This window comes from Lissotriton helveticus, chromosome 12 (genome assembly GCF_964261635.1).
Source record: "Lissotriton helveticus chromosome 12, aLisHel1.1, whole genome shotgun sequence".
Classification (NCBI taxonomy): Eukaryota; Metazoa; Chordata; class Amphibia; order Caudata; family Salamandridae; genus Lissotriton; species Lissotriton helveticus.
This window is the reverse complement of record NC_136073.1, coordinates 77,798,273-77,818,003: the sequence shown is the minus strand read 5'-3', so window position 1 is coordinate 77,818,003 and position 19,731 is coordinate 77,798,273. Positions and strand designations below refer to the sequence as shown.

The following is a 19,731-nucleotide window of genomic DNA, read 5'->3' as shown; positions in this document are numbered from 1 at the left end:
AGGTAAAGGTTCAAGATCCTGAGATCCAGCATTGGACGAAGTCCGCCATCCTTCTTGGGGATCAGGAAATACCGGGAGTAACATCCCTGACCCCTTTCTTGCTCCGGAACCACCTCTATCGCACCCTTTCTCAACAATGCCAGGACTTCCTCCTGCAGAAGTAGCAGGTGGTCCTCTGAGAAAAACCCTTGGCAAGGAGGGTAATTCGGAGGGAATTCCCAAAAAGGAAGTGCATACCCATTCTCCACAAGATTGAGAACCCACAGGTCTGACGTGACCGATTCCCAATCCCGTCGAAAATAGGTAAGCCGACCCCCTACAGGACCCGCATGATCCGGAATGGCAGATCTAGGGCTGCTTTGCTGTAGTAGGAGGGGGGTGGGTAGAGGAAGAGGAAGAGGAGGAGGAGACTTGACGTCCTCGAGGATGACCTCTTTGTTTTCCCCTGTAAGATTTATACAACGGATTTTGTTGCTGCTGCTGTTGCTGTGATTGCTTGTAGGGACAAAAAGAAGATCTTCCAAAGCCCCTATATCTTTTGCCCACAGATCCTCTAGTTTGAAAACCTAAAGATCTGTCTGTAGCCCTGCTGTCCTTGAACCTCTCCAATGCAGCATCAGCTTTTTTACCGAAGAGGCCTGAGCCATCAAAGGGCAAATCCATCAAAGCAGCCTGAACATCCGCAGAGAACTCGGAAGTCTTCAGCCTGGCAGCTCTTCTGGTGGCAATCGAAGACCCCATGACTCTAGCCACTGAATCCTCTGTGTCCATACCACTCTGTATGACCTGCCGAGCAGCAGCCTGCGTGTCAGAAACCACTTCATCAAAATTCTTTCTGTCCTCCTCAGGAAGCTTAGAAGACAACTGTTTAACAGTATCCATTAAAGCATGGATATATCGACCCAGCAAACAAGTGGCATTTGTAGATTTTAGGGCCATACTGCCTGACGAAAACACTTTTTTTGCATTTTGGTCCTGCCTTTTGGAATCCTTATCACCAGGTACCTGGGGAAAATCACCTGCAGATCTTTTAGAGCAGGCAGCTTGTACTACCAAACTCTCCGGTAAGGGATGAGTAGACAAAAATTCAGGGTCGCCAGGAGCCACTCTATAACGCCTTGCAACGGCCTTAAAAACTGCAGGAGCTGTAAGTGGTCTATTCCATACTTCCAAGATGGGATTATAACCTCTGTAAAAGGAAGTATAGGCTCGACCACAGATGACGGAGAATGGGGGACTTCAGTCAGAATGTTCGACTTATACTCAACAGATGGCAAAGTCAAATTCAATAGATCTGCAGCCTTTTTAATTACCACATGGTAGGGAGCCACATCTTTAGAAGGAGCATCAGACACTGTGGCCAACTCCCAATCAGGAGACAGTTCTAGACCACTTGCATCTCGAAGATCGTCAAAATAATCCTCCTGATCTTGAAGCTCACCTTCTTCAGTTTCAGCTTCCCCATAACTCTTCTCCTCCAAAAGGCGCTGTGCTTTACGCCTCGACCACTCCATTCGAACCGACATCATCGGATCCGGTATCGACTCCGAAGGAGCCGGAGCCGGCGTCGAATGTGGAGCTGGAGCCGGCATCGAATGAACTGGAGCCGGCGTTGAACAAGGAGCTGGAGCCGGCGTCGAACTTCGATCTGGATCTTGAGGTCGTTCCAGAGCCGGTGAAGCCGTAAACGGTGTCGATGACTTCGGCGGCGCCGAGAGATGCCAAGGCGGAGCCGGAGCTGGCATAAACGGCAAGAATGGCGCCAGAGCATAGGCTTGGGGAACCCCTAAATTGTTTGCCAACGGACCCATGGGACCAGCCGGTGCTCCAGAGGGGTACATGGCTCTCGCATAAACGCCATACATGGCGTTAAAAAAATGCAAAGGGTCCTGTCCTGGACCCGGAAAAGGAGGGTACAAACCCACCGGATGCTCCTGAGGAGGCTGTACCGGAGTCGACTCCTCTTGCTCCTCTTGTTCCTCGGGTTGGTGAACCGGAGTCGTCGAACCCTGAGCAACAGGAATTTCTTCTTCCTCTTCATGTCCCGAAGACTGAGACGGATTCAACTCCGAAGCCGGTGAATGCTCCCGTGACTTCAAAGGCGAGGCCCCACCTTCAGGATCCTGAACTGGAGAAGGAGGTACCATATCCTTTCAATGCCTTCTAGAAGACGACTTCGTCTTCGAGTCCGACTCCTTGCCAGAATGGTGCCTTGAACTATGCTTCCTACTCTTATGCTTCTTCTTAGATGACCTGGAAGCATGTCCCGAAGTCGACTTCAAAGCCGACTTCAACCGGGACCTCGACTTTGACCTCGGGCGTCTCGATCTCAACCTCGAACTCTTCCTAGCATCCTTACCCTTCAATTTGGCAACAAGAAGTTTTGCCTCACGTTCCCGAAGAGCCTTTGGGTTCATCTTCAAACAGGATCGACAACCCTGGACGTCGTGATCCGAACCCAGACACCATAGACAGTCACCATGCGGATCCATAATGGACATCATCTTTCCGCATGAATCACACGGCTTAAACTCAGTCTTCTTCGACGACATCCCGACAGAAGACAGCAACACCGAAGAGATACAGAAAACTCACAATAGTAACAAAGTTACTATCAACTCAACCGAAGATCCCTCGAAACCGTTAGCGTTGACGACGCAGAAAAAAGGGAACTGATGTCATCACGCTGACGTAGGCCTAATAAGGAGTCAGTGACGTCAGTCGGAGTCGCGCGCTATGCCGTGCTCCTATGACGTCGTCCACGCCGGCGTGCTACGAAAGAATTTTCCGAACGTTGCTGACACAGGGGGATATTCACAAGGTGAGGAATCCACTGGCAGATGTATCCATCAGAAGCTATGTTTGCACTGCTACTGTAGTGGATGACACGAATAGCTTTACTACCTACTGGTGGCATTTAATTTCCAGGCCCTGGGTACACTTTGTACAATATACTATGGACTTTTATGCAAGTTTAATATGCCAATTAGGACTGAGCTAATTCAACCATGTTTAAAGGGGGAGCACAGGCACTTTACTAGCAGGAGTAAAGTGCACAGAGCTCTGAAGCCCACAAAAATATAGGGTCCAGCAAAAGGAATAAATATGGGAAGACAATGCAGAAAAGGCAAATTTCCTACACCTATGTTATCTGTACATACAGTCAAATTCAAGCCTAATTAAAAAGGTCAAACATATTCACCAGCCACGGCCAGTCCATATGCGCTGAGGGGCCACACCCCCAACTTTTTCCCTGACAAGGAGAGATGTACACACGCCTTATAAAGCTGAAAATTGTATCTATTTAATAGCATATTCACCCGAGTTAAACAGACCCAAACTCCAGTCAATGAGGTGTAAGTATAATTAATTCCAAGCCCGCTAGGTGTCACTGTCCAATAGATTTCTACTACACAACATGTGTGAAGGAAGTCTCCAGTGAGCTCTACTTCCTTTTACCTTTACCATTGGAATTTCATTCAGTAATGAAGATTTCAGCTTTGACTGTGGTTTCACAGACCCCCTGGTAGTAATTTCTTGTGATTTGGCTTGCCTTTGGGCATTTTCTGGGTAGTTGCTTGCAATCTGCCATGGCTAACTCTGCAAAGAAAGCTGTGTTAAGGCCATGTAGTGCTTGTGGAATCACATACAAGGATGATATGCATGATAAAAAAGTTACTTCCAGTAAAAATAGGTCTCCAGTAATGTTCTTTCAAAGATTCACATACCAGCTTTGAGCTGTGAGCCCCACAGTAACATGCTACTGCCCACATAGCGGACTGACCTTTTCCAAAGACTGAGGCCGAGCAGAGGAGGAGAACCACCCTTTTGGGCTTCTTAGCGCTATTTGGCAGCGCTTGTCCGTCACCTCTCGCTTTTCCCGCTCCGCGGGAAACGCTCGTTGCTGGGGGCTAGGTGGCTAAGAGGGAGGCCGAAAAACAACATTGCCCACAATACAACTGGGCCAGGAGCACCTCCCCGCCACGCCCTCCACAGGTGATTGAAATTCTGCACCAGCACGGCGGATTGCGGGAATCTTTGTTGCAGCTACTGCCCACATAGCGGACTGACCTTTTCCAAAGATTGAGGCCGAGCAGAGGAGGAGAACCACGCTTTTGGGCTTCTTAGCAGTGCTTGTCCGTCACCTCTCGCGTTTACCGCTCCGCGGGAAACGCTCGTTGCTGGGGGCTAGGTGGCTAAGAGGGAGGCCGAAAAACAACATTGCCCACAATACAACTGGGCCAGGAGCACCTCCCCGCCACGCCCTCCACAGGTGATAGAAATTCTGCACCAGCACCGCGCATCGCGGAACGCGCGCGGGACGAGCCGGGTGAAACCCGGGCCAAGGGCGGGCCCGTTTAAGCCCGTTCAAGACCGGACAAGAACGGGACGGGCCTCCCCACTAACACCTGGAGCTCCAGATTAACAAGGTTAGTGCTTTAATATATATCATTGGGCAGATATATATAGGTGGTTGTGTAGCAACACTAGCCTTCCACCTGTTGTAACTAAACATGGCTGCCACGCCCAAAGAGGGGACTGTCGGAAGGAAATCCACTGGGGGCACAATAATGGGCGCTTTAGATAACTTTCTGATTAGAGTGTCATCGGCCCTGGCAAAGGACATAGAGCTCACTGAGAAAAGGCTCTCCCTGGACATTGCCTTTGACAAAAGATCTTCCCTGGGCCCCCTGGCAAGAAGCAGATCGCCACGGAGTCATCATGCTGACATAGAGGGGACGCTTCCGCCATCGGGAGTGGAGGCGAGATCCCTAGCGCCCCAGCCAGTAATTATCCTTGATACATGGAAAGCCTCATTTAATAGCAACGGTTCCGAAGGGGATGTAAACAGAGCCCCAGCACCTAACATAAGAACACGCTCAGCATGCCAAGCAAAACAAGGAACGGCACGACAGACTGGGGGTGCTCCAGCAAAAAGAAAGCGACCAGGGGCACAATCACATACAGGAGGAAGGAAGGCAAAAAGCGCAAAAAACTCTGCTACTAAAGAGGACTCGGTGGTAATTCCACCACACAACCCTAAGCAACCTGGTCCACAAGGTAAAGATGGCCATAATATAAATCCGATCTCTGTGGGGGTGGAACCTTACCAAGATTTGGGCCCTCTGTTTTGGAAAAAACTGGAGGGCACTATTAAGAAGATCTGCCATCCAATCCATGATCGGTTGGACTCAATAGAAAATAGACTGGTATGTTTTGAACGTTCACTCTCACAAGCCCACAAGAAGGCAGGACTAAGGAACAGTATCACTGCTGCTCGCCCGATAACATCATCTGTGCATAATATAACTGATCTTAGCTCTGGTGGTATGACGACTGAGGGGGACAAAGCAAGCGAGCCTAGTAAAGGGGTGCCCCCTGCTATCTCTCAGCCTCCGGTGCCGGCAGGGGATGGGAGTATAGCACATACTAATAGATGTCCCCAGGCTAAGAATGTAACTAAAGCCTTACCCCGGTTCCAAATAAAGTAGGGGCTGAGTCATCATTGGTAGGGTATAATGGAACAACTCAGGGCAATGGTAGAAGGAGGGAAGCTAGACAACAAAATCTGCCCCACCTACCCCCGGTATATGATGACGCTCAACTACCCTACATTGATCTCCCTCCCTAATCAGCCCCTTTTGTAGTAGTGTTGGTTGGGGTCCCACCAGTTGCTCAGGGGAAGCAGGAATCTTATCTTGATCTCAAACATAAGTGTATTTTTTGGCTTAATAAGTTCCGCCCATTGCCAACTAATATGCGAGCAGAGATCATGGGTGTTAGAAGAGTCAATTGGATTGGAAGAAGGTGTAAGACTGTCGCAGGGGACTGTATTATTATCAATTTTAGAAATCACAGATGTGGTAATCACATTTGTAATTGGCCTTACAATGATGAACCCCCTGGGATTCAGGCTCTTCCACTTGCTTACTTCTATGGCCCTCCAGTTCCCTCTGAGAGGGATATTTTTCAGCAGGACATTAACACCAAACTACTGCCCATTGGGGAATGTAAGGCTCTTCAATAGATTCGAGGCTCTCTCTGGGCTGGCGGATTATGACTGACATCATGCAAATCTAAGTCCCGCCTTATGTAGTACAGTAGAGAGGAACAGAGATGAGAGAGAACTGAACCTGAGCCTAAACTTAGTGCCTACTCAGGGGAACAGCGTAGTGAGGGAGGGCAATGCTGGTTATAATGTTACAGCCATTGTTAATACTGTGGGGGAGGGCAATGCTGGTTATAATGCTACAGACACTGCAAATACTGTGTTACACAATGAATCTTAAATGTAAATGTAAATGTATGTGTCTTGTAAAGCGCACTGCTGCTCTGAGGCGTCCTGGTGCTGTAGACTGCTGGGGAACCCGTCCAGGCTATCCCTGTGAGATGGTCCCTACTGGGTATCTCCAAGGTGAAACCAGGCATCTCCGGCGAATGTGGGGGGCCGCTGTAGAGATGAGGCAAGCTAATGCCCAGAGTTGCCGAGTGTGATCCCTGGTTAAAGTAGGCACCGAGGCGAGAATTATCGAGTCCGCTGACCCTGGTCCACGACCCTGCCGTGTCGGGAATTGAACCCTGGTACCGGGCCGTTCTCTGCTTCCGGGTCTGCCACCTCTAATCAGTGAGCCACACCACTCCACTTATTCCCTGGAATGTCAGAACATTGTATATCATAGGTCAAGTGATGATCCTACTGGCGGCGACTTGATTCCAGTTTCCAAATAGCCATTATGCTACACCTCCTTCATCTCTTGGAATGTGGCAGGAATAGGGACTAAACTCATTTCGCCTGATTGGCAGGAATTTATTGATTATTTTGACATATGTCTATTCCAGGAGGTGTGGGCAACTGATGCTATATACAAAGTGGGATACTTGAATTTCTTTGTCCCAGCAGTTAAAAAAAGTCAGGGGGGTCTGGTCATATGGGTCAGACAGAGTCTTAAATGTCATATTCAGCAGCTTTTTGTGACGAGTAGTGCCATCTTAGTTATTAGACTTAGATTCCCAAATGACTTAAGAATTGATATTTATAAGGTATATGCAAGGGGGCTTCCAGGTGGCAAGAAATCGGATGTGGTTACGAAGTTAGAATCATTGTTACAGGCTACTCCCCCCAACATATTGCCATTAATCGCGGGGAATTTTAATACTAAGTTTGAGCCCCTCGGTTTGGATGATACTTACTTAACTGATAAGGAGGACCGCAGGTGGGGAATTCCACAACTGGGTACTAATCCCATAAAAAAATGGACAGAGGCCGCGATACAGATGAAGGGCCTCTGTATGGGGAATCAGCTAAGGGCTGCTAATGGGCGCACATTGTCAGACAAAATGGGAAAGGAAACTTTTGACAATGGTGTAAGGGCAAGTAATATTGATTATTTGCTTGTCCCGCTTAAGCTGTGGAGTACTCTCCTAGACATGGAGGTGGTTGCTCGTGTCGAGAGTGACCACAACCCTCTTTCGGCATCGTTTAATTTGGGACTTCATAAAAAGAATGAGGTTCCTGGAGGACTAATTTTGCCTGATTTGGTATTGACAAACGATGAGCGCCACCTTAAGTGGTGCCAGATTGTGGGGCATCAGGAAATTATTTCTGATATTAGGGAGGATCTGGAAGGAGCACTAGCAGCTATTGAGGAGGCCACTTTGCTTGGCCCTTCGCATCAACCCCTGACGGAGATTCATAATAGCCTGTTTGCTAAATTAAAAAAATACTTTTGCAAATCTAACTTTTGCAAACCTAATTTAGGCAACAGATCCCAGACTAGGAAAGAAGAAAGCTGGTACAATGACCTCTGCCGCCAAGCTAGGGGAGATCTAGGCCTTGCCTTAAAGACTAAAGACCTAAGGAAAATAAAGCTGGCCCGTATAAATTATAGACAAACGCAATATGTAGCAAAAAAGGATTGGGAATATAACTGGTGGCAAGATCTCAAAATGGCATGCAAGTCTAAAAACCCCAAATTCTTTTGGAATATTTTTAAATGGGACAGAGGAGGGCATAGAGAGAGCCCTCAAAATAACGTTGACCAAAACTCATGGGTTGAGTATTTTAGCCCCCAATATGCTAGCAGTGTAGCTGATAGTAGCGAGGGGGTGTTCGTCCATGCCTTTTATAAAGAAGCCACTTTTACCTTAGGAAAGTGGATAGGGCACTAGACCGAGTTAATGAGGGTCGTGCTACAGGCATGGACTGTCTGCCCGCAGACGTATTTTTGAATAACAGAGCCTGCTGGAGGATGTATATCCTGTATGTGGCTAATGCCATAGCACAAGGGATGGAGGTACCCCAATCATGGAAAGGTGCAGAGATAGTGCCAGTGTATAAAAAAGGGGATAAGTTGACAGCAGCTAATTATAGACCGATAAGTCTGATCGACTCGATCCAAAAGATTGTGGGCCGACTTGTATTGAGCAAAATCCAGACCTGGATGGATGATGAAAACATTCTTAGTCACCTCCAGGCTGGCTTTCGCCCGAAAACAAGTACTATAGACCAGGTCTTTAGGTTTATCATGCTATACTGGCGTACGGTGATCTTGGAGAAAGGCACACTGTACGCGGTCTTTGTTGACCTAAGGGCGGCTTTCGACCTTGTTCCGCGAAAAATTCTGTGGCAAGTCCTTGCAGGGTTGGGGATGGCGCCTGAGCTGATGAGCCTAATCGTCCGCCTACACGAGGATACGTTTGCCCGGGTTCGGTGGGGTCGTCAGGGGGAGGTAACGGAAACCTTCCCGGTTGAGCAAGGAGTGAGACAAGGTTGTGTCATGGCACCAACCTTGTTCTCGCTCTTCATGAACGGGGTGGCTGAGTTCCTCTCCCTGATCCCGACTGATGCCCCGGCTATGTGTGGTGAGCGGGTCCCGATCCTCATGTTCGCCAACGATACATTGATTATGTCAAAAACGCCAAGTGGGCTCCAGCGCGCTTTAAAGCGCTTTGACGATCCAGGACCTTGCCTCTCTACGGCCCTTGCTGTACTGGCGACGACTGTGGACCACAGAGGAACTTCAACACTACGCACAGGGTTTAAGGGAGATTATGACAAAAGATGGCTGCCAAAAAATCCACTGGCTGAAGTCCATTCGGTCCCTACTAATTAGGTTGGGACTGAGAGACCTATGGGACGATCCGATAAATGCTGCATTCCCTTCCAAGAAAACCATAAAAGTAAGCTATTGGGAGATGGTAAATGCAGAGGCATGTATAAGGGGTTTTTCTTCACACCTAACAGGCCGTTTCCTAGAGTTTAAGGCCCAACCGAAACTGGAACTGTATTGGGATGCCATAGAGAAAAATCAGGATCGCAAACTCTATTTCCAATTTAGAGTAGGCTCCCTTCCAGTTAGGTTTTTTACAGCCAATTGGGCAGGGGAAAACGGTAAGGATAAATGCCCTAAGTGTGGTGAAGAACGAGAAACCGTCCGCCTACACGAGGATACGTTTGCCCGGGTTCGGTGGGGTCGTCAGGGGGAGGTAATGGAAACCTTCCCGGTTGAGCGAGGAGTGAGACAAGGTTGTGTCATGGCACCGACCTTGTTCTCGCTCTTCATGAACGGGGTGGCTGAGTTCCTCTCCCTGATCCCGACTGATGCCCCGGCTATGTGTGGTGAGCGGGTCCCTATCCTCATGTTCGCCGACGATACATTGATTATGTCAAAAACGCCAAGTGGGCTCCAGCGCGCTTTAAAGCGCTTTGACATTTTTTGTCTGAAGAGAGGTCTTGAAATAAACACGGCAAAAACAACGTTTATGATCCTTAACGGCCGTACACCATCTGGGCCTGCTAAACCTTTCAGAGGAGCGATGTATATGAATGGCGCCCCGCTAGAGCGGGTTGACGCCTTCACTTATTTGGGGGTCACACTCCAGAGAGATCTGGGGTGGACCAGCCAATTAGATATTGCAGTATTAAAACATCACCAACAGGCTGGCATCCTTCTGAAAAAGTTCAGCTTAACAACAACAAAGCCCATTAGCCCACTATTGGAAATCTATAGGATGAAGGTGCTAAGCTCGACATTGTATGGTGCCGAGCTATGGGGTTTCCAGAATTTGACGCTAGCAGAAAATGAATTTTTGCGCAAAGCAACTAGCGTCCCTATAAGTACTCCTCTAACACCTCTAATGTGGGATCTTGTACAAAAAGCGATCCAGGACCTTGCCTCTCTACGGCCCTTGCTGTACTGGCGACGACTGTGGACCACAGAGGAACTTCAACACTACGCACAGGGTTTAAGGGAGATTATGACAAAAGATGGCTGCCAAAAAATCCACTGGCTGAAGTCCATTCGGTCCCTACTAATTAGGTTGGGACTGAGAGACCTATGGGACGATCCGATAAATGCTGCAATCCCTTCCAAGAAAACCATGAAAGTAAGGTATTGGGAGATGGTAAATGCAGGGACATGTATAAGGGGGTTTTCTTCACACCTAACAGGCCGTTTCCTAGAGTTTAAGGCCCAACCGAAACTGGAACTGTATTGGGATGCCATAGAGAAAAATCAGGATCGCAAACTCTATTTCCAATTTAGAGTAGGCTCCCTTCCAGTTAGGTCTTTTACAGCCAATTGGGCAGGGGAAAACGGTAAGGATAAATGCCCTAAGTGTGGTGAAGAACGAGAAACAATAAGTTATTTCCTCTTCTTTTGCCCTTTATATTATGCACCCAGAGACATGTGGGTCAAGCCTATTTGCAGAGTGATTGGCACACGCAGGCATGCAGAGGCCTTAAGAATTTTAAGTACTGACCCCTGCCCTTTAATTGCTACTGCTATGGCTAAATTTCTGAAATGGGCTTGGGTAATCCGTATGCGCCTTGTTGGGGAAGGGCTCTGATTATTGATTAATTACTACTGCTGGTTGTGTGTAAATATGTAGGCCTACTCAACTTATGTAACCTATGTGCAATACCCCCTGTTCTGTTAAAAATGATGGACTTTGTTTTATGATTTTAGATTTTACCCATTTAAAATAATTGATATTCGACAATTGTCTATAGCAGTTTAATTCATTCTTAGATATTTATTGAATTGTTTTTATTGGAATTTTATACTGAAAAAACTCTGGTTTTATGTATGTTTTTATGTTCACTTTTATGACTTAATTGTCGAATAAAGTATGATGATTTAAAGAAAATAGTGGTTATTGTTAAAACTAGCTTGAGAGTTAGCAAAATATTGTCACTTAAGTAGGTTAGCCACCTCACTGTGAAAGACCCAAACTTCAACCATTTAGGTAAGAGGGCAGGGAAGATTGCTCCCCACAGAGACCATAATTCCTCAGATTTCCTAGCACAAGCATGAAGGATTATATTGATTGGTAAACCACTTGTAGGGAGAAAGGAAGGCCACATGTGAATCTATGAAATATACTAACACTGGAGAGCTTTTGTTACAAAAAACGAACTTTTGTCTTCTCCAGCTTTCGATCATTCCTACATTCACATGCTTGACTTAGAATAGCAGGGAGCACAATATGGAAACATGCAATTATAACAGTGGATGGTGGGAGGGGGACAAGAATAGGTTCAACCTTACTCAAATAGGTGATAAAGGACTGTCTGTACCACTGATGCATCTCACTATGTGGTTGGTTCCAGAGAGTAATGCTGGGCAGAGGTGTTTTGATCCCTTCAGGTCACTGCTAACAGTATTCCAGAGAAGATGGTTTTCAAAGTGGAGACACCCCTTACTGACTGTGCTGCAACCGGGCTTTTAAGAGGTTTGCCTGCCTTTTGGAATTGCTAAATACTGTTGCAACCTAACAGCCAAAGCTCTACACAGAGATGGGGAATCCTTTTTGGGATTTCTGAATGCTACCAATAACTTATCAGATTTATGAAAGTCCTTGGTTCTACTGATACGGAATTTGAGCTATTACCTAACATTCAAAGTGTGCAGCAATCTTTCAGCTGCACTGGATGGATTCTGGAAAGAAGTCTTAGATATCACTGGTTCATGACGGTGGAAGTCAATGGGACCCTTAGGAATAATACTAAGAATTGGTTCTTAGCATTATTATGTTCTAGTGAAACTGGAATAACTGTTCCTTCACTGTGAAAGCCTGCATTTTGCTGACTCTTCTTCTTGATGTTAATACTAACCACAGAGAGACCTTTCAAGAAGATGTGCTAGATCCTGGTCTCCTGGATTGGCTCTAAGAGGGGGTGGGGGAGGGGGTGTTTCTCATCGGTTGTAACAGGACTGTGTAAAATTGCCAGGAGATTGGTGGGCATCTCAATGAAAGAGAAATTCTAATGAGACCAGTATTGAACTCGAAGATCACTCTATTAATGCACAGCGATAGCATTTCTGAAATAGCTGCAATACTGTCAGATCCATCTCTAAGCCCGCGAGAGGAGGGGGATGGGATAACAGGCCAATACAGGGGCTACCAGGCCCCAACCATGGTGATGGAGGTCATCTGCCACTGGTGCCCTACAGGACTACATGAATCGTCATTGATATCAATGCCCTCACACACCCTTGAAGCAATTTCCTCTGGATATTATGACTTCACAGCATCATGTGAAGCCCATCTCGGATTATGACAGTTAAAGACAGACCATTTACACGTGAAATGAGGACATACTGAATAGCTTTCTTGTCATTATTAAGGAAGGCAAATACTACATACCTAATCAGATTGTAAGACTTTCATAGGGCACGAAGGACAAAATTCAAATGGTGTATTTTTCCTACCCCGGTCTTCAGGCCTAAACAATTATCAATGTGTCGCATTGATCTCTTTTGAATCCACAGAAAAGCCTGATGCACTGCAGTAGCTGTGGATGCTTCGCTTTAATTTATAGTCCACCTTGCCCTAAAGGTAATCTCTGCAGTTCTCTAGCCTTTTTCTTGGCTCTGTGCATGCTTAAATTTGATAACGTTTCCATGCCAGATGGCTTAAATTTCCATGTGTAAAAAATGACTCATCCAAATCCAAAGCCCTTCTTATTTAAAGATGTTACACCAACTTCTGCTAGTAGGGCATTCCCGTAATCCAGGCGGCTAATAACCATAGCTTGGGTCAACGTTCTGCGGTGCTCCATAGGAATGAAAGGGAAGATTTTCCGCAGTAGTCTTAGCCTATAATAGCAGGCCCCTGAGACCGCGGTTACGTGGTCCTGCATTGAAAGAGAATGATTTATCTTAATGCCAAGATTGTTGACAAACTGTTTTGGCATAGGAGAGGGGCCCAACTGCGTAGGCCACCAGTCTTTGGACCACGCTGCTGCAGCCTTCCCTAGAAGCATGACTTCCGTCTTACCAGTATTCAACTGTAGACAGTTGTTAGTCATCCAGTTTGAAATTTCAAGGATTCCTGTAGTAAAGCGGAGTCTATTGGCCTCCAGGTTTGGGCCGATGTTAAACAGCAGCTGGGTGTCATCCGCATACGAAATAGTTTCGAACCCCAGGGCTTACACCACCTTAGCCAAAGGTGCCATATAGATGTTAAAAAGAGTAAGGCTAAGGCAGGAGCCCTGGGGGACGCCCTTGTCCAGTGTTATTTACTCAGACTGATAGGGACCCATGACGACGGTTTGGAATCTGTCCATCAGAAAGTTCTGTAGCCATTTGAGGGCCAAGCCATGAACACCGAAAGATCTTAACCTCTCCGCAAGCCTAGCATGAGAGATGGTATCAAAGGCCGCGGAGAGGTCAAGAAGAATCGGAATTGCTGATCCTCTGGCATCCACAGTCATCCTCAGGGAGTCAGTTACCGCTAAGAGAGCCGTTTCCGTACTGAAGCCCCGACGGAAGCCGGATTGCGAATGGTCCAGGATGCAATTCGATTCAAGATAACTATTCAATTGCTGGTTAATAATACTTTCAAGTATTTTGCCTAAAAGAGGAAGCAAAGAAATGGGGCGATAGTTGCCCAGGTCTTGTGGATTGGCCGAAGGCTTTTTTAGAATGGGACAGACAAATGCTTCCTTGTAGGGGGCCGGAATTACGCCTTCCAAGATCGAGAGGTTGAAGATTTTTTGAATAGTGGGAGCCAAAATATGGGACAAGAGTGACATGACCTTTGGGGGACAGGGATCCGCAGGGGAGCCCGATTTAGCGATCTCTAAGGCTTTTTGGGTCTCTATTAATGAGACCGGCACAAAGCATTCAAGAGAACAGTCGGTCCGTATAATATAGCCACTTGGATTGGAGATAGTAGATAGGTTTTAAAGGTCGGATCATAGAAAGTTGGAATAGATTTTTGCAATTTTCTCCTGGAAAAACCTGGCCAGTGAATCACATAGGTCTTGGGACTCGATAGGTGATTGCTTGCATGCAACAGGGGCCACGAAATCTTTAACAATGTCGAATAGACCCTTTGATGAGTTGTTAGAGCTCTCAATTTGGTTCACAATATACAAACATCTTGCTGCCTTTAAATTGCGATGATAAGCTGTCAATGCAGATCTAAAAAGCAGTTTAGACTGCGGGGATTTACTCCATCGCCAGTGTCTCTCCAATCTTTTGCAGGAAGACTTTTCCTGCCTTAGTTCGGCGGAATACCATTGGGCTGAACGTCGATTTAGGGTAAGTCGGGATTTTTTTTTGGATGGAATAATTACATCCAGAACTTTCACCAGCCCTTCCTTAAACACTATCAGTGAGTTAGATACATCCTGATCCTCTATCGGTGGGAATGTCTGAAACACTTCCTCAAATGCCTGAGGGGTTAGCTTGTGCCACGGCCGCTGCACCGTTTGACATCTACCGGCAGGCTGACCCATAGGTGTCTGCAAGCAGGGTGGCAGCGTGAAGTTGATCATAGAGTGGTCAGTCCAAGTGAGGGGCACGGGAGAATCATACATAAACTAGTCAATATTCGTGAATATTAAGTCAAGTGTATGACCCCCATTATGAGTGGATCCTTGAACTCTTTGAGAGAGCCCCAACTGGTCCATGTCCGTAAGGAGCTTGTTCACCTCAGGTGATGAATGCAGTTCCCCGTGGAAATTAAAATCGCCCAACAGCAAAAACTTGCAAGGGCGTGGGTAGCTATCTGATCCACTAGTCTATCTGCAAAATCAGCTTTCGGGCCAGGAGGCCGGTATACTAAAGCTCCTGTCCAGCTTTCTGATGGTGAGAGTATTACTTTAAAAATGCCTAATTCCATATTTTCGTCTATTAGCGAATTGATCCAAGAGATGTTAATATGATTTTTAAAAACAATGGCTATACCCCCGCCGGTTTTACCCACCCTATCCAGATGAATGAATTTGTAATTATCTGGAATAGCTATATTAATAATCGTGTGGTTGGTGGGGTTCAGCCAAGTTTCAGTAAGGAAGCAAATCTCAGGGGAGTGTGAGTTAATCAAATCCCCTATTTCGAATGGGTGTCTGGCTAGGGAGCGCACATTACAAAGAATATAGGTTAAACCCTCCAACGGAGAGATCCTGAATGGTCGTATTAGCGGAACGTGGCTAATAAGTTGGTTTCCCTGAAAGGTGCAGCATCTACAAGCTACTGGACCTTCCAATGGCTCGGGAAACTTTTTGGGGCAGTTTAACATGGCGCCGTGAGTATCTGAGGCGATCCTCAAGATGTTGTAAAGCTCTGTTGAGGAATAGGTTAATCTTTCTGGGAGATTCGACTCTGACTGGAACCAAGCAGGGGTCGTGGCCTCTGGACTCGTCATGGCTCTGACGGGCGCAGACGGGCTTACCTTTGGCGCGCCTGCTGCCAGCGTCCGCTGCGCGGAGGAATTACTGTATTCCTTTATGCTGACGCAGAGCGCGTCAGAGGGCTAGACCGCCACCCCCAACGTACCACCTGTGAGGTGGGCGTGGAGTATGCCGGCAGCCTCTCTGAGCGGGTGGAGACTCCGCGCCTAGTCGGCGGAGCGAGGGAAAAAGATTCCTGCTGTCGGGTAGGTACGTTTTTAAAATAAACAAGAATGCCAAAATACAAACAATTTAAAATCAGCAGCGTACAAAGGTCCTAACTCCTGGCTTTCCGCCTCAGGAGTAAACTGAGTGGGGCGCCTACGCGAAAGCAACTTCCTTTATGCTGACGCAGAGCGCGTCAGAGGGCTAGACCGCCACCCCTAACGTACCACCTGCGAGGTAGGCGTGGAGTATGTCGGCAGCCTCTCTGAGCGGGTGGAGACTCCGCGCCTAGTCAGCGGAGCGAGGGAAAAAGATTCCTGCTGTCGGGTAGGTAAGTTTTTAAAATAAACAAGAATGCCAAAAATAAATAAATCTGGATCCAGTCTAGCACCTGGTATTAAGCAGAAGTGGAGTTTTTTCCAGTTAGAAGAATCCATCAGGAAGCTCTAACAAGTTATATGAAAAAAAGCTTGATTTTGTTTTGTTGCTACACACAGAATAGGGTTCATACATCTTGGGTTTAACTCTGCTCTTATTATCTTGCTGGTTCAAAAGGCGGGTTTGAGTTGAGGTGAATTGTCTTGAGCACAGAAAAGCAGTAGTTTCTGAGTGGATATGCACTTAGAATGGAAATATGCCAGAATCGGTAGGGTGCAGTGCTGCAATTAACGCATCACAACTGTACCTGGTTTGGAGGTGCAAGGGGTATTGGTGCAGCTTGGGTCAGGAGTTGTAGTTGATGTTTTGACGGTAGGCGATGACGCTCTAGATGATCGCTTGGACTCCACGCTAGGATCTGGCATGAGCTCTGGCATGCTCCATCTTCCATTGATGTGCTCAAACTCCTGGACCTGCCAAATAAAGATAGATTAAAATAACAAGTTTGAATGCACACTTTAACAGCAGACTTTCTCCAGAGAATACGTAGCATCAAACATCTCTTCTAAGCACATACAGTTTTGAAGATTTCACTTGTATAAAAAGCACTCAGCAGACTTCCTCTTTCTTGACTACATGTGTCAATAAAAGGAAAGAAGACAACAAAACATAAATAAAGAAGAGGAAACACAACGGTCAGCCAAGAGGCTCATAAAAGCTCTATTCATTAATAATAACATTTCCCCTGTATTAGAGAGAAATGTCTGGCTAGCATCCACAAATAACCAAACAAGTCAACCTCCCTATAAATTTTGTACAACAGTGTTTATTTCCACAGGTCTGAGTTGACATAATACAATCAAAGCCACCCCTTCTCTGTAAATAAATCTGATATTAATACCTTCACCCCTCACCATAGAAACCACATTTACCCCGGATATTCATATGCCTATTGTACAAGCACCATACCTTTTTTTTCACAAGGGACATAACCCCAATTCGTGTCAGGACTTGCTGCCTGGAGAGTCCCTCTCGTGGCACTCCATCTGCAAATGTTTCTGATCCATCGGCCCCTGGTTCACACAGATGTCTCATGAAGAGAGACACATAGGCCCTGTAGGGAAAGTAGGTCATTCTGCATTAGAAACAGCACTTATTTCAGCAATGACACAAAGAGATCTTTAATACACCTGTTTACCAGTCACTTCAGAAAGCATGGTCAGTACTGTCGAGCTCCTTTACACTGCAAGAGCAAAGCATGGTAGAAAGCCTTGTTGATTCAATATAGAAAACCATAAATGTGAGATTATGAGAGTCTTTATTGGATAGAAAATAAAAATCAAATGTGGTGCAATACATTAGCATTCAACGCAATGGATAGTAGTTAGTCCAAGCAGGTATTTTAATATTCAGCAACATGGTAGCTAAACTTTAATGTTGTTTGTGAAGCACCAGAGCAACAAGCAAGATGGGCCACGCCGACCAAATATACATATAGATGCTCAACCAGAGACCTGTGGCATCTGCTCTCCTTTGTTGGCAACTGAATATTGTTTTATCACAATTGATGAAACCACCCTTTGAACCAATTCATAAAACTGATCTAAAATTCCTATCATGGAAGGTGGCTCTATTAATATTTCTGACGTCAGCCTGGAGAGTGGGAGAAATACAGGCACTTACAACGCAAGAACCTTTTCTGCAATTTAGAGAGGACAGGTTGGTGCTCAGAACAAATGCGTAATTTATTCCAAAGGTACCAACGGATTTCCACTTGAATGAGTCATTGATCCTTAAAAGATTCTTTCCTCAACCATCTACAGTGGCAGAGAGAACTCGCCACACTCTGGATGTTCAGCGTTGTCTGAAATTTTATCTACAAAGGACAAGACCTTTCAGAAAATCAACACAATGGTTTGTGGCTTTTAGTGCCCCCAGGAAAGGATTCCCGTTGTCAAAACGGGATAATTGCACAATGGATCTCAAGCGCCATTCAATTCTGTCATCAGGCGGCGGGAAAGCCGTTGGCTGCACGTGCTCGTGCACATTCAACAAGAGCGGTATCAACATCTACTGCTCTCTTTTCAGGCGTCTCTATTCAGGACATCTGCAGAGCGGCTACCAGGAGGAGTACGCATACCTTTACCAGACATTACTGCCTGGATGCCCATGCAAGAGGCGATGTAGCAGTGGGACAAGCTGTGCGGAGGAACCTTTTCCAATAACGGTGAGCCTTCTTTGTCATCCCTCCTTCCTTTGTTGGTAAGATAAGTACATTTTATTAGTGTATACTGTTTGATATGTCATTTATGGGCAATATATCTATGGATATTTTGATACAGCTACTTCTATGTGAAAATAACATATGTTACCTTTTTGGGAGAAGTAGGTGACGAAACAAAATGTGCTATGTTTTACGGCTCGCTATTCTGATTCAGGTATATGAGTCTATGAAAGCTCCAATACTGGAGTAAGAAAACTAGTTCTCCAGTATTGGAAGCTTTCATAGATTCACTTACGCCCACCCTCCTCCCCTGAGAGGCTCACCTCGGATTAGGCACAAAGGGTGTTGTAACACAAGTGCCCGGAAATCTGAGAGGCAAAAGGTTCTCTCAGGAGGGTTCTAGAGGGTGAGGAGCTCTGATTGGCTAAGGGAAAAGTGTGGTCCTTTTTTACATAACAAAGGTTATGGGTTGCAAAAGAGAAATGGGCCTAGGCCTTTTTTCAGTTAGCTGTACTGCTAAGCATTGCTTTTTATATACCGGAGACTCCTGTCTCGACGACGGGGAAATGATTCAGGCATGTGAATCTATGAAAGCTCCAATACTGGAGTAACCATCATTGCATATCTTTTGCAGTCTCCTCCGAGATCAGGACGTAGTCGGAGAGATCTCTTTGAGGCTGGGCCTACTGAGACTTTAGATCTCACTGCAGAGCCTGCATATGCCACCTGGCGTGTTTGACCAGAAGGATGCAAGGAACCCATCAGCCTCAGAGTCAACCTCACTAAAATCCTGGATTGAGGCTGAAAAGTTTGAGATCATACCCTGAATGTCTTGGACTCTACTTTCCAGGGAAAAGGCACGTAACTGAACCGTGTCCAGGATGGCTCAGAAGAAGAGAAGCATTTGAGAAGGAGTCAGGAGTGACTGTGGCACCTGGATAGTGAATCCCAAATATGACAGGAAGTTTGCCATAGACTGGAGGTGGTGGTGAACTGCCTGAGGTGAGTCTGCCTTCAACAGCCAATCATTGTGGTAGGGGAAAAAATAAGTAACCTACCTGTAACTGTAGTTCTTCAGTATTGGAAGCCTTCATAGAGTCACGTTTGTTTCATTCCCTGTTGTTGAGATGGGAGTCCCACGGTACCTTAGGAAAGCAATGGAATGGCAGATGGCAGAATGGAACTAGAGGAATGCAATATGACATCATCCCTAGGAGGAATTTGTAGAGGCAAACGGCAAGTGACATTTTTTGTACCAATCTCGCTAAAGTCATTAATTGAA

The 19,731-nt window shown here is 46.3% G+C and overlaps 1 protein-coding gene across 8 annotated transcripts in view; it reads right to left on the bottom strand.

Annotated features, from left to right (window-relative positions):
* The window catches only part of CHD3 (chromodomain helicase DNA binding protein 3), a 1,139,027-nt gene that overhangs the window by 252,508 nt on the left and 866,788 nt on the right, over window positions 1-19,731 (bottom strand). For all 8 annotated transcript variants that reach the window (XM_078670235.1, XM_078670239.1, XM_078670240.1 and 5 more), the window contains 2 exons: window positions 17,195-17,339; window positions 16,533-16,698 (listed from right to left, as the gene is read on the bottom strand). In XM_078670235.1, the coding sequence (XP_078526361.1) occupies window positions 16,533-16,698; window positions 17,195-17,339 (311 nt within the window). The remainder of the gene's footprint in view (window positions 1-16,532; window positions 16,699-17,194; window positions 17,340-19,731) is intronic.